Here is a 25,699-nt window from a genome sequence, read left to right as displayed (position 1 = left end):
AACTCTCACTGTGAATGACTGTTTCTGTGTCTGTGGTATTTAGGAAGGGAGGAAAGTCCCTTTGTGCTTGGTGCTGTACAAATGTGGAACAGAAAGTCTGCTTCCAAAAGATCTTATCGTCAAAGTATAAAGCTGGTGTCAGTCTATGGGCAGAAGGAAATAGGAAAGTACAGCAAAACAAGGCAATTCTGGTCCGCATGCTGTTTACAGTAGAGTGTATGCTCTGGATTGTGCACATTGTTTTTGTTCAGATGCACATGCTCCTCCTTTGTAGTTTCTCCCATCACAATCACTTTTTATTAACAATAATAAACGTAGAGATGCAGGACTGAGTTTCATTTAAGGAGCTCTTTCTCCAGCTACATAAAGTGTGTTTCTTTGACCTTTGATGTTTCAGTGGTCAGATGTTTCCAGCATCCTTCATAATAAGGATGTCAAAGAAACTACGGGGATGTATTGATCCCTAGATGTACACACTAGTCTGGATTTTTCATCTGGTACAGAACAATTTTGAAGCGTGACAGCAAAGTATAGCAAGAAAAGAGTCCTAGAGAGAACCCCATAATTTAACCATCTGTGTCATATTAATTATAATACTCACTTATCTATCATTTCCAGTTGTCTATCTTTTCTCCAGCCTCCCCAGCCAAGCTGACAACTCTCTGTAAAAGGTGCAGGATGAAATACTGTTTCACAAGGGCAAGAATGAAGTTATTAAGATTTACCATGTGAGGAGGTGGTCTTCAGGAAACAATTGTAGCTCTTTTGTGGGAAGAGAACAATTAACTTGCGGCAACTATTGAGACTCTTTCTCCTTCTAAAAGGCAACGAAGTAATAATGAGAATCCTTAAAATACTTGCAGACTTAAGTGGTAGAAACTGACTTGTATCTGAATGTTTAGATCCCTCAAATCATTATCTATTTCTCTATGTAGATCATGTATTTCTTCATGTAGCCTGTTGCATGGGTTGCTCCTGTGGCAACGTCTCAAATGTTCAATGTTTTGGCATCATCAGTAAGTAATCTATAGATAGCTTTAATATGATGATCACCATGAAGTGTCTTGGAATGAAAGACAGAGACACTAATTCATATTGTACTTTATTTAGCTCTTGGAGGCCGACATTTTCTTCCTAGACATCTGTTCATGCTTGATGTCGTGAGTCAGGTGATTAGTTTTAATCAGTTCTGGAGTTCAACAGTGTTTTCCCCGTGCTTTGGTAGGATATGAAAAAATCCATCCGACGGTCAACGAGAAGGAGAAAAAGAACAATTGCAGATGAATCAGCTGAAAATGTAATTGACTGGTGGTCAAAATATTATGCTTCTGTGCTCAAAATGCAAAAAGTAAGTCACCCAGAATACGAAAAACTCTCACGATGTGCAATATTGTAAAAGCAGATTTACTTGTGAATTATTACTTTTTTGTATTACATACATAATGAGGAGTTTCTCCAACATCTTTTTCTTTTGAAAGGCAAAAGGAATTTTTTCCAGTGAGGGAAAAGCAGAAGACAGTAAGTGAACTATTTGCATTTTTCTATTATTTTGTACTAGTGATTTGCTTCTGTAATATTTTACTGTCAGCAATTAATATCTGATAACAGAGTTCCAACAGTATAAGGGGTTCTTTCCTCTGCAGATGATCAGACGGCAGGTAGGTTATTACTTCACAGGCAGTGTGGGGTTAACATAAGTTTCCTGTCATTCAAGTCTCCTGCATGAAGACTTGTGAAGTCAAATTCCTAAATGATAGAAGGTGGATATTATACTAATCTTAGGTTGCATTTTTAACAGGTCTAGAAAATAAATTTATTTCAGTTTTGAATCCAATTCAAAATCCATGATGTAGGAACAGATTCTGCTAGGAGACTCCATAGGCATGTGTGTTACTTCTGTGGCTGTGGAATTTTGTGTCTAGCTCAGGTTCAAGCAGAAAATATTTTGCACAAGAACCTGAAAGGATTGGCCAGAAATAGGGTCTGTGTGTGTGTGTATGTATATATATGTCTTCCTAGGTTCATACTCCATGGCTTAACAGGTCTTCCCACAATCAGAAATCTAGATTTTTTTCTTTATTTTTTCTGACATAAGCGACTGCTTCAGCAGCGTGGGAAAGAAAACAAACAAATCTGCACTGTTTACACACAGCTGCTATTCAGAATTAAACTATAGCATCTTCCCATGCCAAGGCTGAGCGCACTTCATCAACAGTTGAGGTGATTTCTATTTTAAAGGAGGTGTTGAGATTGCTGTGGATAGAAGATATGACCTAAATGTCAGATGGTATCCTTCTGGAGATAGCAGCTGACAGTGTTTCAGTGATCATCAGAGCTGCTGAGAGTTGAGATGGAGATTGGTTTCTGAGAGGAAATCACTTGTCCAGATAGATGAAATATTCAAATAGAAAATGTTCTACAAAGGTGTGATATTCACTTACCATTAGATATTTACTTGATATTGTAACATCCATTCACATGCTATTCACGCGGTTGTGACATATTGATTTTGACTGATGACTTCAGATCTTGTAAATACTCTTCTGATAGCTTTTGTTATGTATTTTAACCTATGATGATAAATATTATACATAGAGGACAACATTGATATAATGTATACATATATATATATTTGAAATATCTAGTGATATCAAACACACACGAACTGCTCAAAATATGAAGATAAAGCCAACTCAAAATGATTGGATTCAATGACTTATATTTGGACTCAATGATCTTAGAGGTCTTTTCCAACCTAAATGATTCCATGATCCTATGAAAATCCAGAACTTAGCCAAAGAACTGAACCACCTCAGTGCCATTTCTGAAAGCTCAGCCTCTATTTGTTAGGAAGCCTCCTTTCAGTGTTTGAAGTCTGACTTGGGGCTGGTCAGATACCTCCTTCCATTTCTCATACTTCTGGGCTTTCACAAGGTGAGATAAACTTATGATGCCTTTGAGCAGAGAAAGACTTGGATCACCTGAAATCTGAAGTACCAGTCAGCCTAAATAGTGTCTTCCAGTTTTAAATAAGCCTTTTAATGTGAAAGATGTTAAGATTTAATAGTTTATGTTTGGGAGGACTCAGAAATGAATGAAAAGGGTATTCTGGGAGATGGCCTACAGGGAGGAATTTATACAAGACACCATCACACTTGGTCCACAAAGCTCATCATGAAGACTGTTAGGCCACAGAGAGGATAAAATGCCACCTCTATGTCTGGGAGGAGTGGTGGGAAAAAAAAAGAGGACCCTATGCTTGGCAGTGGGAAAATGAATGCAGAAAGAGCAAGGGGAAAACTTTAAAATATATTTTGCATCCTGATCTGAAGGATTTCATGGGCTTTGCTCACTAAAACCTACACGATGTCATGAAATCTCTGCAGATAAGCAGACTTCTGACCACATCGCATTGATCATAGAAGAGGAGCCAGACAAAAAGAAGAAGGACAAGACATTGAAAAAGAAACAGAAAGAAACTCCAAACCTAGCAACCCTGCAGGTAAGAAAGAAGTAAGGCTAAGGTGTGAGGCTGTTATTCACTCTCTCCAAAATCTGACATCAGTGGCTGAGTTTAACAATGCCCTCCTTACATTTATTTCAGTCACTTTGAAACGAATAAAAGGCACAAAATTACGGTGGCAATGCATATCAGCACATGAGACACAGAGGAAACTAGGTTCTTGTAGGGTGGATGTGACCTTCTTGGCCTTAAACCTTTAAGTTACCTGGATGGATACAACCAGAGAGGTATATGTGAAAATTCAGTTTTGTCACTCTCCTGTAATACACTGAATTTGGAAATTCCAAATTTGATGTTGGAGATATTACAGCCTATTAAGAGTGACTTAAAAAAGACTATGGAAAGCATCACTGCAATTGCTAGTTATGTCCTTCCTGATGTGAGTTAACATTCATTTTGCATTAAATTTGGTTGGCTAAAGATAGAAGGAATACAAAGAAAACTCTGTGGGTCATGCAAAATGACTGGAGAAGGCTTGAAAATGTTAGGACTTCTTGAATTCGATTTTAGCTGAATAAAGGGTAATTCTAAACCACTGTTTCCATTTTTTTGAGAGATGGCAGTAGTCTAGGCCCTTCTATTTCACACTGAATAGCACTTGATAAATTACAGGGGAGAGTGTTGAAAGAAAAAAGCATCCTTTAAAAAATGGTCTGGTCTCTTACCTGTCCTAAAGGTCTGTCCCCACATCACTTCATTAGTTTCTGCTTTGCTCTCATGTTCTGACACATTAAAATAACAGAATGGTAGGTGCATGAAAGGCACACTGCAGAGAGGGAACAGAAGCAAAGCACACCACTTCCACACTCTTTTCCCCCCACATCAGTGCTTATAAATGTTCATTCTGGCCCTTCTAGAGCCACTTCTACCTTCTGCATTAACATGCTATTCCAGTAGTTGGGAAGGACTTTGGTTAAGGACAAAACTGCTCTTTTTTAAAGTGGGGAATTAACTTCTTTTTTTCTTCAAGAACTTTTGCAAAACTTCGATTTCATTAAAATGTGTATTTGAGTCAAAATGGAATTCTAGTCATCCTGTAATAAAAAAGTTGCCATAAATATTTTCACTGCACCATAAAAAAATAAGCATTCTCCTATTTTCAAAGATTTATGAAGGAGACTTGGAGAGTGAATTTAATAACTTTGAGGACTGGGTGAAAACTTTCCATCTCTTAAGAGGAAAATCTAATGACGAAGTTCATGCTGACTCTGAAGACAGAATAATAGGGAAGTTTAAGGTGAGCTTTAGTGTTGATTAAATGAGTAATACTTTAGAGACTTTATGTTTTTCATGCATATCTCAGGTATGCCAAAGATGAAAGAAAAAGACATTGACAGTCTGTTGTAAATACTTATCTCTTTTATTGGATCCAGAGTCATATTTTTCCTTTCCTGTTATCTGATAGATGAAAGCAGAATCCAGCACTAGGTGGTCACTGTTGTTTTGAAACAAGGAATTACAAAAATGTTTTCAATCACAGAAGAGGGAGAAGAGATATATTGAATGGTCCAGATTCCACTAATGTAACTTAATTGCTGAGCTATCAGTTACAGCACCTTATATGCACTTTTCAGTAATTTAAATGGAGACTCTTACCGCTACTCTAGTTGGAAACAATAGCACAGCCTGATCCAGGGCACCATTAGGCAATCCGAAAGTGTAGTTCAAAGCATGAATAATGTTAGTAGAATTTCAAGCACTTTGTAGTTTAAAGGAACTGATTGAACTCATTGATACCTCAATTAGTTTGCAATGCAAATTTCTGTTCAAATGACTTTCTAGTTGCTTTGAGGCAGTATGAGCTACTCAGCAGTGTGAGTCAATATTGGTTTATATGAGTTGTACAGTGGCTGCTAAAATACAGTTGAATTTCAGTCACTGTGCTGTGAAACTAACTCAGTTGAATTATCAGTTTGCAAATATATAGCTAAGGACAAAACATAATTTTTAGAATATTAATACCAAGAAAACCAGATTTCAAACACCTGCAGGTGTTAGTCCTTTAAATAATGAAATAGTGAGCTGAGACCATGCAAGCACTTCTTATGACGATTTAAAAGCGATGATAGTACCATTTTATAGAGCAAAGACATTTTAAAAGATGATGTTTAATGCACTGAAGCCACAGTTCCCTTTGAGTGGTACCAGTAAATGTGCTGTGTATATGTAGGTACTGCATTGCAGGCTGCATGAATGATGTTTTGTTTGCATTCAAAAGGTTGTTTTTGTATTACATTTGATCTGTTTTCGAGAGAGATAAATGAAAGTGTATTACTAGGGCTCCTTTTGCATATACCCAAGTCCTGAGGATGGCAACTTGCTGGACGGAGGGCAGCCCCGCATCCTGCAAGGGATACCACCAAACCATTCCGTCAATGTCCTCATCAGGGTTTATATTGTGGCAGTAAGTACACAGATGTTCTTTTAACATTGAGATAACTTGAACGTTTCTTTTCAACTTAGTTTACCTCCAGTCTCTTTGAAGTGAAGCTTCTGAAAATCCTCATCCATGTGGTACAATTTTTATTGGTCATATTTCAGAGGTTTCATGTTGTAGAAATGGGTGTTCAGAGTAGAAAATGTTACATATTCCTCATGATAAATCACAAGACATGAGAATCACTTTACTTATTCAAACTGAAAGGGCTAGAGACATAAATAACACAGTATGGACAACCTGTTCCATCCATGTTATCCAAACTCAGCTATTTTTAGTCAGTAGAACTGTTTCAAAATGACACACATTTAAACAAAACCTCCTTGGGAAGAGGGAAATGGGATGATATTTTTTGAGTTCTATGAACTGCATGTAATCAAAGTAGTAGATGTTGTGAATAAGTTATGGAGTGGAGAAAGACGTAGAAATACAGAGAATGAGATGATGAGGGAGCATGGTGTGAGAAGTGAAGGGGGTAGAAGGAGCTACTGTTTCAGAGAAACAAGACAGTTGTTGGTGATCTAAGATGGGAAGAATGGCATGCCAAAGAGACAATGACAAACAAAACAGAAGAGAAAAATAGAAAGAGGTTGCTTTATTTCCTGAATATAAAGACTTCCAAGCCACCTCATAAATACAGTCTGAAGAGCTTTTTTTTATTGTTCAAGGATCTGGACCAATATTTTGGGGAAACCTTTCATTAATCCTTCATAAACTTGTGCAGACAGCTTCTTCCTAGTGTTGCCCCTCCTGCTCATCTCTATTTCCATCTTAGTGGTCGGACAGCACTCACATCTGCTGCACCTTTGCGAACTCTCTTCTCATCCAGATCATCTTTTCCCAGTAACCTGCAAAGCTAAATGCCAAATTTTAAACTACATGAAGCAAACAAAGCCCCTGCACTTCCAGAACATCCAGGACTTGGCAGGAGGCCCACAGTCCTGTGTACTGACCATGCTGCTTATTGAGGTCACAATTTTTATTCCTAACAGGCGTTTAACCTCAGTCCAGCTGATCCAGATGGCAAGTCAGACCCCTACATTGTCCTGAGACTGGGCAACACTGAAATTAAAGACAGGGAAAACTACATCCCCAAGCAGCTAAACCCGGTATTTGGAAGGTCAGTGATAGCATATTTTCTTATTCAAGGGTGATTTCTGCTTTATCACTTGCTGCCACTACTGTTGTTACTATGACAAAGGTGTTTTGTAATTCTACTTGATAAAACATTGAGAATTGGTGTCATCCTGTATCTTTATAAATTATTTCACTTTCATACCAGTCAAAACACATCACAGAATGCAATCTATGAGAAGCTTTGCAAAATGATGCATGAGACAAAATGAATCAACAAATGATCTTGTCTGTGCAGTCGTTAATTTTGAAGTCATTAATTTTGAAGTGAAATAAATATCAGCACAGTAAAGTGTGGTTTCACAGTCTTTGTTGCTATTTAGGTTTGAATAGAGTGCCAAATAAATCTCATCACATTAGGACTAGGACAAAAAAAAATAGTTTTTTGAACTCACACAGTCTTCTGAATGGAGAAGCCGGGATAAGCTGTCAGTGAACATCATTGTAGTATCGATGCTTCATGATTATTTATATTGTTAATGATATTAACTGGTTTTTTTTACCAGTAAGTTCCCCTGTTTTAAGAAGGCTGAAAATATTTTGGATTGAGATGGAGTTATTCTGTAAGAACATTAAGGAAGAGAATCTATACTACTTTGGACCGAAAGCCCCTAGGCCATAGTCCTGTCTGCAAAAGCAGAGACTTAAAGAAAAAAGTGTAAGAAGAAAAGACAAGAACAGAGTGGTGCCTCCATAGAATGCCATGTCACTTTCTGTGATTTAAGCTCTTCTTTAGCAGAGGTTGCAACTGAACCATCATTACGATAAATCGTAAAGCACAGCCACTATTGATGCATATAGAGTCATAGACTGTCCTGAGATGGAGGGACCCATTGGGGTGACTGGACCAGCAATTCCTTTGCAGCAGTAGCATTAGTCATGGTAACCACCTCTCAGCATGCTAGAAGCCCTAGTCATCGTGACACTACCAACCTCTAGCAATCCCACACCATTCCCAAACATCTCTCTCCCCCAAAATCTGTTCTGCTCTTGCTAAAAAATTGACTTCAGCCTCTTTGAGAAAAAGGGGAAAACTCATCCTTCAGGAGACAAAGATCAGTTCTGCCCGTGCTCTGGAGAAATCTGGAACCAACATCGTGCTGATGAGGATGTTCTGTCTTCCACTGACTTGTCAAATCCTTTTAAAAATCACTTTTATATTTTCAGCTTCTCTAAACATCCCAACAACAATTCCTATCCCTGAAAAATGTTCTGTGTGAAAAGGGAGTTCTGATCTTTGTTTTTTTGAAACTTGTTTTAAAGCTTTTGCCTGATAATTTTGTTCAGTGCCCCCAGATTCCTATGTGCAATATTTAATCTGGAGCTTTTGGAAGAAAACAGAAAAGACTCAGATATTCCTTTTGGGCATTCTGAAAAGTATGTGAGATCTCTTATACATACAGCTTTGTTAGCCTTGTAATTTGAATATTTCCACCTCTGTGGGATGCAGGATAAATCACTGCAGCTGACCAGCTCAGTCCCATTGCTCTGTCTACCATAGGTAGATACGATCTTAGAACTGTACGAGGGTGGAAGGGAAGCAGGAGAAAGAAAATGGTTTTGTACTGTGTGTTTCTAGTATGTTCAGATATTTCACCGAAACAAAAAATACTAAAAAAAAATCCCCAGTTCTTATTAGAAGAGTCACTTGCCAGACGTTGTTTGCACAGTCATTCATTAACTTAGTCCTTTAGGCTTCAAGACTGATTTGACCGCATATGGTTCTCATTTTATGCTGTAGATCATTTGAAATCCAAGCTACATTCCCCAAGGATTCCTTGCTCACAGTCCTGATCTACGACCATGACTTTGTGGGAACAGATGATCTCATTGGAGAGACTAAAATTGATTTGGAAAATCGTTTCTACAGCAGGCATCGAGCTACCTGTGGGTTACAAAGTCAATATGAAATGTAAGTATCTCTGCAGACAGCAACAGGGAGCAGCACACAGTGAATGACTTGACTGGAAGGAGGAATTCCAGATGTGGATGAATATTATGCTTTCTCCAACACAGAAGTGTCACAGGAGGTACTTTAATTAAATTTCACCAAAGAGCTTAGCAGTGGCTTTGGGTAGCTGCCAGCCTCAGTAGGAAGTGGATATTTTAAAATTAACAGCATTGTTTGTTCAACCAAGTATTTTAGATAGTAAACAGGCTATGTATAACATACCTGCTTGATAAACTGCCTTTGAAGAAGCTTAAAGGGCAAATGCAAAATAATCTGTCAGAGAAGTTATGACAGATCTCTACTTTGCTCTCAACTATTCAGCTGCAGCTGGAGTGACTGCAGCAAGGGTGGTGGGACTGATGTGGCACTGGGAGCAGCGGGAGCAGAGTGGGGCTGCTGCTGTGGCCTCTGAATGGAGGTGAGTCATAGGCCAGTGGTGCTGAGCTCCTCATCCCTGTCATACGGCTGTACACTCAGGGATGTTGTGCACAAAGATTAATTAATGCAGAGAAAGTCAAACTAAAATAACTCGATCACGCTGGGGTGAGGCACTAACCTGAGAGATGTGGGTTTGTGGTTCTTCTCCTGCGGTTGCTTCTCTGTTTTATCTACAAACAAAGGTTGGACAATGTAAAAAAGCAATTCAGAAACACAGACCAAACCTCACAACTCTCACTGTCAGCTCAGCCTCCAGTGTAAGATATTTCTTTATATGCTTGTTTCAGGTCCCAGATAATCTCAGCTTTTCCTCTGCATTTGGGACCTGCAGGAAACTTCTCCTTAAATGGAGGTAGAACATGTAGACTTGAATCCTTTTAGGTAGAACAGGGAATGAACTCTGATCCTTTTCCTCTTGGAGAGCATGCCAATGCCTGGGCTACTTTGTCAAAGCTGTGGATAAGGCTGCCTCAACTTCTCTTATGTTTTAAGAGAAACGAGTGATTGGCCCAGAACCTGAGCAGACAGACGAGGTATCTCAAGTAAGAAGTAGTGCTGGACAATTCAAAGGAAAAGTTTGGCTGAGCAGATGTCAGGGCCACTGACCATAAAGTGAATCTCTGCATGGGAAGTCCTGATTTGCCTGTGTGCTTTGCTGAAGGAAAACCTCACCCATTTTTCTTCACTCTCTGTTTTCTCCTTGCAGAGAAGGGTACAATGCATGGCGAGATGCAATCAAGCCAAGTGAGATCCTCACTAAGCTATGCAAGGACTACAGAATAAGTGGACCCTTCATGCGTCCTGGGGAAATACAAGTAGGAACAAAAGTATTTAAAGGACAGACAGTCTTCATAGAAGCTGAGAATGGTAATGAAGTAGTTAATCATTCTTCAACTGCATTGTAGCAGCACCAAGAGACTGTTCAAGCTCTAGCTGGGGCCCTATTGTGCTGTACACTCTAAAGTCAGTTTACTGGAACCTGTCTCTGCTTTGAAATACTCATACAACTGGGCTGATGAAGGCTGTGTCTGTATTAGCTATTACTGCAGCTTAATTGCAGAGAATCTGTAAAGTCAGACAGTTATTACTGATGACCTGACACCCCCATGGTAGGTGTCTGGGGATACTTTGGACTAGCTCCTGCCTGATCCCAAGGGTGGGGTGCCCAGGATTGGTTGAGCGCAGAGGACCCTCTTGGAACACTTTCATCTGAAAGGAGTGCAGCTTGCATGTCCTGAGATCCTTCCACACAGCAAATCAAAGCATGGGAAGTCAAGGAGAGTCCTTTAAAAAATGCATTCCCTGTTTAAACTAAAATACTAGTGTAGACAGACCCGAGAAGTGAGAAGAAGGGGGAAGGGATATGCAGTGAGTCAGGGTCAGATAAGTCCTCTGTTTGATCACAGCCAGGTTCCAGGACACTTACCTGCCAGTCTTACCTTATGTACTTACCTTTCCTCTGTTGTTTTTTTCCTTCTCTTGGTTATTACTACTCTAACTGCTCTTCTAAAACACTTATCTAGTGAAAAATGTCCCTGCCCATGGCAGGGGGTTGGACGAGATGATCTTTGAAGGTCTCTTCCAACCCTCTTCCATTCTGTCATTCAGTTTTATACTAAGGGTAAGGAAAAGAGTTGTGAGGATAGAGACTTTCAAGGGGAAGCAAAAGGAGCTGCTCTTGGAGACAGCAGTGGACACTGGCAGCCTAGGGAAATCTCTACTCCCTTCTCTGTGTTTAGTTGTCTCTGAGCAAATTCCCATTGGCAGCTACAAAGTATAGCTCACACCTCAAGTGGAAGGTTGCTCAGATAGCACTGTTGAAGGGAGAAGAGTTGATTGATATTTTGTTTCTTGTCCTGAGAGAGATTTATGACTCCAGTAGTGTTGTTTGTTTTTCTCACTAGCAGATGACTAACTGCAATTACCAGCAACAGGACCTCTTGCTCAAAATTCTGGCTCACTAAAATGAGCTTCAGACAAACCAACATCAGATAAGATGGTGGAAACCAAAAGCAAAGAAATACAGAACCAGATGGCAAAATCTGAAGTACTAATGTACAGAAGTTTTTAACATGTTATAAAGATACAGTTTACAGCATAGTCTTCTGCATGAACCTTATCCAGGCTGCTGTTCTGACAAGTACATCTGGATCTTTATTTCATAGAATCACAGAATGGTTTGGGTTGGAAGGGACCTGAAAGATCATTTATTTCCAACCTCCTGCCATGGGCAGGGACATGTTCCACAGACCAGGTTGCTCAAAGCCCCATCCAGCCTGGTCTTGAACACTCCCAGGAATGGGTTCCTGTGCACGTCATCATTTGGGTCTATAAAATTAACAAAGACCACAGATTTGAGCTATAGAGGGCTATCAAAAAGAGGGAGCATTACCATTTCTACTTTAGAGGTGGAGAAAATGATACTTGTGGGGCTTACATTCAGCTTTATATTGCAAGGGTAATAACAGTTTATCTTTGCTTTAGGAGTATAGAAGAATGTAATGTAATTTAACAGAATACAAGAATAGCATAGCATAGCATGGCATAGCATAGCATAGCATAGCATAACAATGGAATGGAATGGAATGGAATGGAATGGAACGGAATGGAACGGAACAGAATAGAACAGAATATAATAGAACATAATACAATACAATACAATACTTCAGTTGGAAGGCACCTACAACAATCATCTAATCCAACTGGCTGACCAATATGCCCAGGTAGTCTAGGACTACCTGTAGCCAATAGGAAGAAATAAACATCTTCAGAGAATGAAAGCAATCCTTAGAAAGATGCCTGAGAGAATATATGGGTTATCATGGGACAATATGTCCTTGCTATTGAGGCTGCCTGACTGAGTAGCTCAGGCTAAAGACCTTGCTTTTAGCTGGCTAAAATTAGATTAAATACACCACATCTCAAACCCATATCAGTGCACAAGAGAGACCTAGGACTCATAACCAGAGGGTCATCCTTCCTCCCTCTCTGAGCCATTAAGAAGGGTTTAATACCTACTATTTAAATCCCAAACAAACCTTTTATCTTCTACCAGCAACACTGTAGGAAAACAGACAAATGTTTGCTGACAGAACAAGTCTTAACTTTCTTCTCACTTGGGTACTTCTAATCTAGGAGACATCCCTCTTCAAAAATCTGAGTTTCTTTTGTGTGGAGCACACAAAAAAAGGGAGGAAAGAGAAGCTCAAGAGCTCAAAAGACTTCACCTGCTTTCCAGTACTCACCTTACCTTCAGTATTAGTGGTGCCATTCTCTGGTGTCTCTCTTCCTCCAGTGGCCAACCTGAGCTGGTCAGGATATGACATGTTCTTGCCCATGGACTCCAGCTCTCTTCACTTGAGGCGTGATTCGGTTCTCCAGGAGGGTCTTTGCTGTTCCCATCACAAGGCAAAATGAAGCATAGATTCCTAGTGACTATTTACTGTCAGCTCCATCAAAATTCAGGTCTCCCTGTCTTTAATGAACTGTAAAAAAGCCTCATATTTGCAGTTTTTCATAAAAGGAGTAGTTCACAGGTTTCTTCCATCTTCATCTTAGAAACTGCTGCTGTAATAGTGAAATGAGTATCTGTGTTTTATAGATAAAATACTGCCTAAGTGCTAATCATCTAGTGACCCCAGTGGGTACCCTTATTTACAATAATTTAAGGCATTTCAAGACCCTTCTTTACTTAGCTGGGATACATAAAACCTTCCTTTTAACTCTAACATATTTTTAATGACCGTCTTCAATAATTAGTGGAACATATTACCAAGGGGTTCAACATTATAATTCAGCTCTCTTTGTTCTTTTTGTTTTACTCTTTCCTATAGAGGAGCCAGTTGAATCATATGAGCATCTCTCCTTGAAGGTTTTACATGCTTGGGAAGAAATCCCTGGAGCTGGATACAAACTGGTCCCAGAGCACATTGAGACTCGGCCTCTCTACCATAAGGATAAGCCTGGCATGGAGCAGGTAGAGCAGCTCACAGATAGTGGTGATGGTAGACCCAGGCGCAGTTTTCCTTCTCTCCAGTGGCTGTGGTTTCTATTTGTACCTGCAAAATTGCAGACACAGCATCCATAAGAGTTTGTACAGTATCAGCCTCACAATTGTCACACATGTACGTATACAGCCAGTTACCTAAATACACAGTAACCACACAAGGTGTGACAGAATATTTTAATTCTTCTAGATACTTTAGTAAGTTAACACAAACTCTGCTTGTATTTGGGCTTTGGTTCTTTTTTTCCCTTTCATCATGTACTATTTCTATATGGATTTTACTTTGAAGTTGCCAATATTTCAGTTCAGTTTCAACTTTACCAAATTCCTGAGTTTGATAGAATATGTGTGTGACAATAAAATACATTGCATAGTAAGTTTATAGATTAAATCATAGTTACAGAACAGTGAGCTGCCTGGTGTTTATAGAGGAAGTGGTGGGTTTGGATGTCAGAACGACATTTAAAGGCTTTTAAAGTCTCTCTAAAATAGGGTTACAAATATATTTGTTTCTTTATTTTCAAGGGTCGTGTACAGATGTGGGTGGACATGTTTCCTAAAGATATGCCCCTGCCAGGACCCCCAGTGGACATTTCACCAAGAAAACCAAAAGGGTAATACTCTGCTTTCCTCCCAGCACAGTGGCATAAGCCTTCAAAGACTGAGTATTTCTTAAGTGTCTGGAAAGAACTATAAAAAGAACTATTGCAACAAACTTCTGTGATGCTGAGAAAAGTTTTCTTAGGTTCACACAATTTTGAGTCAAAAGAGAGAATCTTTTTTGGCATCCACTAAACAACTCCAAGAACTGCTGGTGATTTTTTTTATCAAGGGCTATCTGACACCTCTTTTAGAAAGATATCCCTTTTTCAGATAAAGATTGCAGGTTCCTAGAGGCAAAGAGTCCCTTAGTAATTCTGATTTATCATCCACTTGTTGAGCTAAAAGAAGTAATTCTGGTTTCACTACCTCTTTCAGCTGGATAACTTGCTTGTCCCTGGTTGAGATCTTTAATCTGATGTAATAGTATTATACCTATTGGACTCCCAGTAGTGCATTCAAAGATAAGATCAAGAAACACATCAAGCGGCAACAGATAGAAGGGACACGTTTGGAAAAATTTTCTCTAGAATCTCACATAGATACTCATACTGCTTTTTATGCAACACTACACATAGCTCTTCAAGATAATTGAATGTTTGTAAATGAAACACAAAAATAAGCAACAGAGTTCTCAGCCCACTCTTTATCAACTTTATTCCAATATTTTAGCGAGGCCTTTCCTGAGAATTTTATGTCTGAAGCAGCATCAGGTACTATTCCTGTATTATTTATATTTGAACAAGAAACAATGTGATAAAAACTTGTTTCTTTTCCTTTCCTTTTACAAAATCCAAGACCTGACAAAAAGTCTATGTGACAATTACTTTCTTCAGACCAGAACTTTCTGCATATAAAGTTCCTTAAAAATAAACATTTTCCCCTCCAAAAAGATTTAAAACTAATCATATTCAGAAAACCAAATTGCTGTTACCATTTTTGTAGTCTGCAAAAGCAGGGACAAATACTGTTGAACCATTAATGATGAAAAAGAAAGTAATTATGCAAACACAACTTACACATTTTGCTGAGAAATGCGTATTTGCTGCAGCAAAACAGGCTCCAGGCTCCCTAAGACTTCAAACACTTTCTGAAAATGTTTCTCGTTGATGATCTTTGACTGAACAAGGATCTGACAGAACATCGCAGATGAAAGTTTCTTTGGCTAGCGCAGAGGCTTGGTTTCCATGGTTGACATTTTAAGAGCTTCATGACCTAGGGTATCTGATAACTTCTGGGGTAAAGTGTTTCACACCTGAGATTGAGGTTATTTCCAAGACAACATCATATCAGAAAAATCATGCTGGTGCATGTTGTTGTTTCTTATTTATTTATTTGTTTGTTTCTTTGCAGTTCATGCAATGGCTCAAAGCATACCTAAATTTTTGAGTATCAATTTTTTATGTCACCTGCAACACTGGTATTTCAGTTCAAGGTTCCAGAGCTTTGGAATGCCACCATAAATATCTGTATAGAGGGAGTGGAAAGGATGGGAAAGCTTTAATTCCTTTTACTGCTGTTTCTAAAGATGATTGCACTTGCTTGAATGACAATATCTCTAAACAACGCTCCTCTTCCCTTTTAATGCACCAGATTTCACCCAATACAATGTTTTTAGGCATTTCTTCTGACAAACACTTCCCAGGGAGCTCTGGTTTTTTATTAGCAAGCTGCTCACTGTTTTGGAGACTGTTCTGATGATGTTGTTCAGATCAACTTTGCCTTGTTTCCCTGCAGCATTTTTGTGATAAGAATTGAAAAGGAACAGGCACATAAGAAGCAAGGAATTTTCCATTCCATTGAATCTGACAGTGACCCCACTGTTGTCCAGCACGTTCTGAGAGCCAAGAGGAGGCACCATCCCCACTCTATCACTAGACTTTTGTAAACAGAGGAGACCTGAGGCTGATGCTATTTTAAGAGTTTGCACAAATACAATATTTCTCACTTTATACCAGCATGATTTGGTAGACGTTTACATTAGTGTCTGACCAGAGCTTGAATGTACACAGGCCTGCTTTCTTTTCTTTTTCAGCTATGAACTGAGGGTAATAATCTGGAATACAGAGGATGTCATTCTAGAAGATGAAAATATCTTTACAGGGCAAAAATCAAGTGATATCTATGTAAAAGGGTAAGTTCTAAAGGACTTGGCTTCAAAAGAACATGTAACATTTCATTCAAAAATCATACAAAAAAATTATGTTGTGAGAATATCCAATAAGCTGTTTCTGTGACCCTGGCACTTTGCTTTTAAACGCCTGCCCAAATTACTCATCTATATTGGATACTGCTTATTTTTCTTGTTTTGTTTTGCCTTGTTTTGTTTCCTTTTTCCTCTTAAAAGAAACAAATAACTGTAAAATGACATTAGTCGTTACTTCCTGCTCAGGCAGAGATGACACGAGAACCAAGCCCACAGTTTAGCAAACAGGGATCAAACACTTACAGAACTTGAAACGTAAGAGCTTACAGAGATGCAGACATGTTTTACATAATCAGAGAAAAGTATAAGCACATTAAAAAGAAGAAAGCAGGTGTTTTCCAGGCTATTTCTATTGGAATTATTTTCTAACCTTATGTGGGGAGGGTGTGTGGGTGGATGACCGTGGCCATGCTGGGTAGAACATCACATGGGCACTTTCTCTCTCCATCTCCTTCCTGCTGCAGACAAAATATCTATCACAGCTTTGCAGATGTTACTGGGATAGTCATATAAATCATATAAAAACAATGAAGAGAGAGAGCGAAAGGGAAGATTGACACTCAAACCAGCTCTTTCCTGAGACTGTAGCAAGTTGCCTCTTAATCTTGCTTGTTTTGGAGTACTGCTTTGCACTTTCTGCTTCTGAGCAGGCTTTGAATGCAGGTACCAGAGAGGGGGGGGCGGAAATTATGGCAGTGGGAAGTATTGGAAATCTCAGGTGTGAGGCTGGTCTTGGTTTTCTTGCTGTGTTTCACTACTAGATTGAGATTATTATGCTAATACGAATTGTTATGAATTGTGTCATTGTGGAGTCCTGGAAAAATCTGAATTTGTAGAGTGCTAGGCAAATGGGAAAATGAATTTACCTAAAAATCTGCTGCAGCATTGCTGATGACCAAATGCAAGGATCTGGAGGGTGAAGCACTGGGACTGATGGAGCAGGGAAGGGAGGATGTTTTCCACTTTGCAGATTCTGAAAGTCATGCGAACATAAGAAGAAATCCAAAGTAAGCATAAGGACAGGGCAGCCTGGCGGCAGCTTACTCCTGTGTAGGGCACATCTACGTGCACTTTATCAGAGAAACCTGTGTTAGCTCTGACCAACCTGTGTGGGGCACCAGGGGTGGCACCACTTCTTTGGAGCAGGTGACATTAGCCCAGGTGATGCTTACACTAATGCAACCATATGTTCTGCAAGTGCAGCTGTTGCACACACTGGCTGAGCAAACCTCTCCTTGCAGTGTTCACACAGATATATCCAACTTAGCAATAAACTAATGTGTTCGAAGCAGCAGCAGAATAGCCCCGAGAGCATGAAATTGAAGAAATAAACAGGGATCCAGCCTTTGTGCTGAGCTGTGTGATAACATCACTATCAGTGCCAGAGTGGTCTGACAGGCAAAGCCAAGCGCAGATAACTTTTGCTTCTGTGCCTTAATGATGAAGACATAAATCTCATTATGTTCAGACAGTGCATGTAGCACTGAATCCATTGACAGGCATGAATTTGCACTGAGGGCAGTGCCATTCTTGGGGTTGTTACTGGTTTTCTCTATTTCTTTTTGAAATAATGGGGCTTGCAGGGGAGAGGCCAATCTTTGGATGCAGTGCAAAAATGCTAATCTTTACTCAAGCTGCGATAAATCATCTTCAGAACTAAAATATGCCTAGCTGGATCATTACCTCCATAGAGCTCTTCAGAAGAGAAGATTATGTTCAGAAAAGTGTAGTTTTGTGCCATAGCATTGCACATCAAATGTTGTGCACACTGTAGCAGAAACCAAGAGGAAATCACAAGAAAAAACACAGGGACTTCACCAGCCATACTTATGCCATGTTTATACCTTCAAACAGCAACTCCAAACAATTTAGACCCTAATACTGAGCACTTAAATCAGCCTTGGAACATTGACACAGAATTTATTAGTGTGGCACAATATGAATACAAGGTGATTAGTAGTGGATAAATGACTGTTGCCTATCTGAAACACAATAGGTGTTTTACCAATAGCAGATGGCCAGCTAATATTTTGGAATCTGATCTAAATAAAAATCACATTCTGACACTCAACGTTTGATCAACACTGTCCATTGCTGCAGCCGGTGCCATGGCTGGGAGGCAGCTGAGATCCCCGAGCCAGGGCTGTCACTGCATGTCACAGTCCTGAACGGTGTGTTACCTCCTACTGATTAGGGAGGAATTAGTAAATAATCATACCTATAACCTAATAGGGACAACTGCAACTCCAGCTCCTCTGGTGACGGCAATGTATTCCACTATGTGCTTGCCATAGGTGGATAAAGGGCCTGGAAGAGGACAAGCAGGAGACAGATGTACATTACAACTCCTTGACAGGAGAGGGCAACTTCAACTGGCGCTTTGTGTTCCCATTCCACTATCTCCCAGCAGAGAAACAAATGGTGGTTAGTAAAAGAGAAAACATATTTTCTTTGGAAAAGACAGAGCGCAAGATACCAGCTGAGCTGGTGCTACAGGTGTGGGACTTCGAAAGACTCTCTTCAGATGATTTCTTGGGTAAGTATGCAATGGATCTGCCTTTACTTCACCTGAGGTCTCGCCAGAGCTGCATTTTGTGGAGGTATGTACAAAGTGGTGTCTGACACCCAATATTTGCTTGTCTTTCTCTGAAGCACCACATTGCAAACTTATGCTTTTGTTGGGAAGGGAATATTTAGGAACTCCTCTGAGATAATGCCAGGGCAATACAAATGGATGACTGACAGTGCAGAGAGATCCCCAGCTATGAAGCTTGGGCCCAAGCTGCTGCTTTGCTCCATGTGTCTATCTGGAAGCTGCTGTTTGAATTCCTTCATGTCTGTCTGGTCTCTGAGTGTTGTCACGTCACTTCTCTCTCCAGGCACTCTTGAACTGAACCTGAATGGCTTCCCTCGAGCAGCAAAGACAGCCAAGAACTGTGACCTGGGCATGGTTGTGGCAGCAAGTGAAGAAAACAAGATCTCCATCTTTCAGCAGAAGCGTGTCAGAGGCTGGTGGCCTTTTGTCAAGGCTGGAGAGCTCACGGTAGGAAACACACTACGGACGAACAGCTTTTCTCTGGGGCTGATGTGCTGTGCTGAGATCCTGGGACAGTCAGATGCTAGTGTTGGATATGGCCTCTAAAGAGCAACCAACACATCCATAGGACTTGCCCAAAGTCTTCAGTGATTCCCCCATATACTTGGTTCAGATAATCCCAAGCTATGAGAGCACTTTATACTTTTTCATTGCTTTCTTCCACTGTTCATCTCCCAGCATGCTGGATGGGTAGAGTGGAAAATCAGGCATTTTCAGCCAATATTATGTTAGTTGAGGAAATCCTGGAAGGAATCTCACCCTCTTATTTGCCTATTTTCTATTGATTTCCCACTTGAGAAAACAAACAAACAAACAAAAAAACAGGATGAAGGAACTGATTTTGGAGTCTACCATTATACCCCTTGCTAGTGACATGTATCAAGCAGAATGAGCACAGTCCCTCTTCCTATTGAAGTGTGTCCATTAAGCCAGGATTTTTTAGTTTAGTGACAGGATACAATTGGTATAAAGGAATGCAACGGATAATGACAGTTTCCCCCAAACTCTACAAGACTTGTTAAGTTAGAAGTATCCTCTTAAAAAGAACAGAAATTCTGACACAAAAATTTTCATTTACTCAAAGCCTCTAGCTTAGCAAGTCTGGCAGCAGAGTGTAAATCTCACTCAGTGTGTACCTGGCCATTTATCTCAGTATTTTCTGCCTGCAGCTTCTCTTCATAGTGTTGTATTGCTTTCTGTGCATAATCTGGAGCAACACTGGTGTTTTTTGGTGTTAAACAAAACTTCTCCTTTACCCCCCTCTTAAAGGCTCCTTTGTACTGTTACAGAGGCACGGGGTTCCTCAGTGTCCATGGAAGACAGCTCTGCTCCTCTGCTGCTTGGGTGCAGTGTGTGTATCTAGGCATGAAGTACGAACCCCAGTAATTAACTCTGCGCGTGGTCTCTGGGGCATGTCTACAGGAAACAGAACATAAAGCAGATGACATGTTTCTACTGCAGGGTGTAGCTGGCATGATCTTTTATAAATGGTAATATTTGATTGGCCACTCAACAAGCTTTAATGACTTGCCACAATGAAAAAAAAGCAGTAAAGCAGCAGTTATATTCCCTTATGACTTTTTTGAATTCTACGTATTATTGGTAAGTCAGTGCTGAACAAATTTGCCCTTTTGTCACAGCTCTGAGTACCATCTTCTGGCCATCCATCAAGAAAATTAACTCTGAATTCACTGTGAGACTCCCATTCTTTTAGCCTGAACAGAGCCCTAAAACTACATGGCATTTTCTGCATGCAGATCTTATTTCTAGCCATTTTTCTTTTGCAAGCTCAGACCTCACAGCTCAACTGCTCTAGCACTGATGTCTGGTTGAATTTCCTCCCATTGATGGACTGTGCCTTGTCCAAACCAGCAGCACAGCTTCCAGCTCGACTGTTGAGCTGTGCCAGGATGTGTGTTAGATAGAAGACAGCTCTGCTCAGATGAATTATGTTGTAATTTAGGAAGGAGAAAAGATACATATGGGTCTGGAAAAAAAACATACTGCCTCTCTTTCCTTGCAGTCCCTGAGCACAAGTCAGGAATTTGATGCTTGGGTTTTCCTTTGGGCTTTCTCTTTATCTGAAAAGACTTTATCTTATTTTCTTTAATTAAATTCCTTCATCCTCAGCTGGTTTCATAATTTTTCCACCAGCTGAATCCTGCTGTGTTTTAACTATAATATCCCAGGACTGGATGCTTACATTTCATCTCTCTGATACAGGGCAAAGTGGAAGCTGAGTTTCACTTAGTCACAGCAGAAGAAGCTGAGAAGAATCCAGTAGGCAAAGCTCGAAAGGAGCCTGAGCCCTTGGAAAAACCCAAGTGAGTAGGAGCATACTGACTAAGCAAGCTGGGGAAGGGGTGTTCGGCAGGAGGCAGGGAAGAGCAGGTCTCCTTGCCTCTTTCTTGGCTTTTCTCCTCTTTACCGCTATAACCTTGAGTGAGACATTTGGTGAACTTGTGCATCACCGGGTTTCCTCCTGATGGGGCTGGCTCCTGGCACTCATAGCTGGCAGCACCTTCCAGGTTAGCTGAAATGTCCTTCTCTGCAAGCTGAAATAAATCTGCTCATTTGTTCTCAACTATAGTTCACATGTGGGCTCATTCCATAGCTGACCTGGCATGTGATAACCTCTTAGACCATCAAAACTTATGTATAGATGGATGATATTTATTATATTAGCAGGATAACTATAAGCCATTAATGTTTACATGCTTTAAAATGACTGTATGAATTATTTCCTGCATCTTTTTTTTTTTTTTTTTTTTTGGTGACCATTAGGAGATAGAGTTTTAGTATTAAGAAATGAGAATTTAGGATATTAAGAAAAAATTCTTCACCAAAAGGATTATCAAGCACTGGAACAGGCTGCCTAGGGAAGTGGCTGAGTCACCATCCCTTTAGGTATTTAAAAGGCTTGTGAACGTGGTGCTTAGGGACATGGTTTAGTGTGTTAGGCTTACGGTTAGACTCAATGATATTAGTAGGCTTTTCCAACCTAAATGATTCTGTGATTCTAAGAATTACCTGCACACATTTAGGGGTGTCTTAGTTGCTACATATCCATGGAAACCTGACCTCTGCATACAGCTGGTTGTTTTTGCCTTAATTAATCACTTGCAGGTAAAGGCACATATAATATGAAAATCAGGTCATACAGGAATGATGAAGCTTTTACAAATCCAGATTTAGTTTTTTTGTATTTTATAATCAAAAAATGAAGATGCTTATTTTTCATCATAAGATTTTTTAATGAGGAAATTTGAAGTGGTTTAACAAAGGCAGGTGATCTAGAAGGAGCGTTTTATCTTTCAGTATTTGTCACATTTAAAAAATATTATCAGCTGAGATTTTTGCTTCTAATCTATTTTGGCTCAAATACTTTGTTCTACTAAAGTAATGAGCTAGATTAAAAAACAAACAAACAAACAAAACACACACACAGACACAGAAAAAAGACAGAAATTGATGTTATATTTCCTGCAACCGAAGCTTCTAAAAATCAATTGCTAATCATAATGGCAATCATTGAACTTTGTTTAATTTTGTTGGTTTGATATATATCTCAGGATAAACAAGAAAAAGGAGAAAACAGCATAAAGCTGGACTTGCCAGTATCCCTAAAAAGGATATAAATTTTGCTTGAAATTTACAGATATCAGAGACTTATTGAAAATTAGCCTTGGAAAGACTTTATTCAATCATTTCACCCAACATCCTTACCCAAAAGTAGGATGAGCTATACCTGGCAGATGTCTGTCTGAAGAATTCCCAGTACTGGAACCTAAAGCACTGTCTTAGAAGAGAGGACTGGGATAGTTCTGAAATATTTGTGGTAGGAAGCAATTAGCCTGGGCAGTTTTAAGAGGGAGTGCAGTGTGTGTTAGAAAGATAACACCACCAGAAGGTTGTCAACAAGATGCACAAAGACACCGTCTCATTTTCCTCTCATTTTTTCAGGTCCATCCCATGCATCACAGACAGCCTGGAGCTCCAGGGCTCCCTCTGTTTTCACCTCAAGGTCATTTTATCTGCAAATGTGCTGTTGGGCCAAAAGGTTGCCACTAGCCTGGTGGCCCCTTTTCTGCTGCACAGGCAGCCTGGAGGTGTTTTGAAACAGAAGCCACAAAACCAAGGGATCTTGTACTGAGTAATCAGAGAAGCTACACAACTAGATTTTTACGATGAAATACACAGACATCACAAGGCTTAACTCAGTTCTACTCTTAATAAAGATGTATGGCTTAATTAAATTAAAATTAGGTTGGTGCTAGTCTCACTTGACATTACCCATCTCAGAAGCAAGCAATTCAGGCTCCATCTGTAGCTGCTCATGTACCTAACACACGTATCTCAAGATGGGAGCTTGTGAAAGAGATGGATTGTCCTCCAAAAGGTCCTTCTTCTCCTCCTACAGACAGCTCACATGACTGACCAGGCTGGGGACCTACATTTTAAAGTCAGACAAAATAAATCCTAAGGTTACTAAAGCAATATCAGAATGTAGATAGTAAATACTACTTTAGCTAGACACTCACTGGAAAGAAAATAAACTCATAGCTGAAGACACTGCATGCCTCAATTCTGTAAAGCTGGTATTAAAGTTTACCAGCTCAGTGCCCCTGAGTGGTGGAATATGTGGTTCATACATTCAGAGTAGTCAAAATCAACTGAGAGATAACAGGTAGCTTCTGCACTTCAAGTGAGTTCTTTTCAGGAAGAAGTGGACCTCTAGAAGCTTTGTGTCAGGACCTCCATATCTCTGTAATTAAGTTTTTAAATTAAAAACCAAAATAATTTCAAAACCAAAAGTATATTCTAGGACCTACTAGACAGTAGCACACTCTTTAATGTACCAGAGCAAAGGTGGAGAAAGATTAAATATCTTGAAATTAAAGACAAACAAGCAAATGAGAAATAAGGTGCAGTGACTAATTTCCTGCTGACCAAAGCACCATGAGGTTATGCAGCTCTTCATCTCTGCTGATCAAGACAAGATGCTTTTTCAGATGCACTCAAATGTGCTACTCTAACTGGCACTGAATTCTATTGCCTACGTTGCAAAGAAAAGAAATTAATGAGCAACAGTCTGGATTTTTTTTCCCTGTCTTTAAAGGTTATGAAGAGCCTTTAAGTAGTTGGAACATGCAGACTAATGGTTTTGTTACTCAAGTCTGTGATTCAGTAAGTTTTACTCTTTAGAGTATGCATTTTTAAATAATTCCTTTTAACCTGGAGGGCTTATTTGTTGATTTATTTCTGAGTAATTTCCACCTCAGTATAAAACACGGTCTTTAATTAAAAGATACTCAGTTGGCCTTTTAGATTTACAGCCTTTCTGTCACATTAGCGTTCAGTTCCACATGCTGAGTTCTCTAGATAACTGGGACATTGCTTAAATTCCTTGAACAGCTTTCTGGAATGAGACAGGGCTGTTGCTTTTGTGACCTTCAGTCTTAGTTTCATTCTTCTTACTGCTGTACCATCTGCACAATTGCAGTGATATTGGATAGGAAAGACAACCTGCACCCAGTTTTGCTGATGTTAACGTTGCTCCACACCACCACACTTGTCAGGTCACCCCATCACACAAAGCCAAGAGATGTTGCCTCAGCTCGTCGCAGGAGTAGGGCTGTGGAAGTCAGAGGCACAGTGACCTCCCAAGCTGGTGGCATGCTGGAAGAGAGACTATGCCAATGTTTTTCCTAAGGAGAATGTTGTTTTTTCTCACTGTATGCAGCCAGTTTTGCTGTACAGTGTGAAGAAACTCTGGCCATGGAGGACAATACAATATGAGGAAACATTTGGAAAAAACTTAGGATTGTGGAGTGCAGATATTCTTCACCAGAAGAAGGTGGCTTTTCCTTATGTCCTCAGCCCACCTACTTAGATTTTGGGTTTCGTCTCATTTCCTGCCTTCACGAGGCCTGTTTTAAATTTATTTCTGAAAATATGCCATTTTGGGCCATATGACAGACCTGAGCAGACTTTGCCTATTGTTGCACCGTGACTATCACTGAGCAATCAGGTTCTTTTTGTAGTGGCTTATTACTGCTTTTGCAATGCTAACTTCTTTGCAATGATTAGAAAGCTTTTGAACTCAAGTTCAAGATGTCTGCATTTCCTCTTTATGATTTATCATGATCGTGATTTTGAACCATGCATCTTACCTTAAATTGCAGTAGTTATGAAATGTGAACCAGAATTTCATTGAGTGGTGTGTGGAGCTTTGGCTCAGGGACAGATGGAAGAAGGGTGACCTAATGGGATGTGAAACTCCCTCTGAACTCTTTAGTTGGTTCCCAGGGGTTAAAGGGCATTTTTAGACTCAAATATATGTTTTGTAGTGGAGTAAGTTTAGAAATAGCTGAATCTGCCTTTATGTAATTTTTCTCTTTTTCTTTCTTCTCCTTTAGCCGACCAGACACATCCTTCTCTTGGTTTGTTAATCCATTCAAGTGTTTGTATCACCTAATCTGGAGAAATTACAAGAAGTACATAATCATCGGCATAATTCTGCTTATCCTCATTGTCTTCCTCGTGCTCTTCATCTACACGCTGCCAGGTGCGATCAGCCGTAGGATAGTTGTAGGATCAGCATAGGTAATATCTCTGTAACCAATCATATACACACGCTTCAGTTAAAAATGGAAGTCGGCATACAGAAATCAACCTGAAACACATTTCATTCCTTGTAAAAAGACAACATAACTATTCATATGAAAAACTGGAGCTCTCTTTGAATATTTTAATGTCTTCTGTGGCTGCTTATTCAGACACAGCCTTAATGCATATCATCATTAAC

General features: G+C 39.7%; 1 protein-coding gene across 1 annotated transcript in view; it reads left to right on the top strand.

The window, feature by feature from the left end:
- Positions 1-25,497, top strand: part of FER1L6 (fer-1 like family member 6) — a gene marked incomplete at both ends in the record, with an annotated part of 70,756 nt that extends 45,259 nt beyond the window's left edge. Inside the window, 15 exons of the mRNA XM_080339631.1 lie at positions 1,226-1,348; positions 1,479-1,518; positions 3,387-3,502; positions 4,629-4,760; positions 5,802-5,927; positions 6,953-7,080; positions 8,836-9,006; positions 10,190-10,350; positions 13,317-13,459; positions 14,015-14,103; positions 16,125-16,223; positions 18,590-18,831; positions 19,175-19,338; positions 21,115-21,215; positions 25,311-25,497. Of these exons, the coding sequence (XP_080195757.1) occupies positions 1,226-1,348; positions 1,479-1,518; positions 3,387-3,502; positions 4,629-4,760; positions 5,802-5,927; positions 6,953-7,080; positions 8,836-9,006; positions 10,190-10,350; positions 13,317-13,459; positions 14,015-14,103; positions 16,125-16,223; positions 18,590-18,831; positions 19,175-19,338; positions 21,115-21,215; positions 25,311-25,497 (2,022 nt within the window). The remainder of the gene's footprint in view (positions 1-1,225; positions 1,349-1,478; positions 1,519-3,386; positions 3,503-4,628; positions 4,761-5,801; positions 5,928-6,952; positions 7,081-8,835; positions 9,007-10,189; positions 10,351-13,316; positions 13,460-14,014; positions 14,104-16,124; positions 16,224-18,589; positions 18,832-19,174; positions 19,339-21,114; positions 21,216-25,310) is intronic.
- Positions 25,498-25,699: the final 202 nt, after the last annotated feature.

The sequence above is a fragment of the Nesoenas mayeri genome (genome assembly GCF_963082525.1).
Source record: "Nesoenas mayeri genome assembly, chromosome: 2".
Lineage (NCBI taxonomy): Eukaryota > Metazoa > Chordata > Aves > Columbiformes > Columbidae > Nesoenas > Nesoenas mayeri.
The sequence above is the reverse complement of the archived record's forward strand: the minus strand, read 5'-3'. Positions and strand labels throughout refer to the sequence as shown.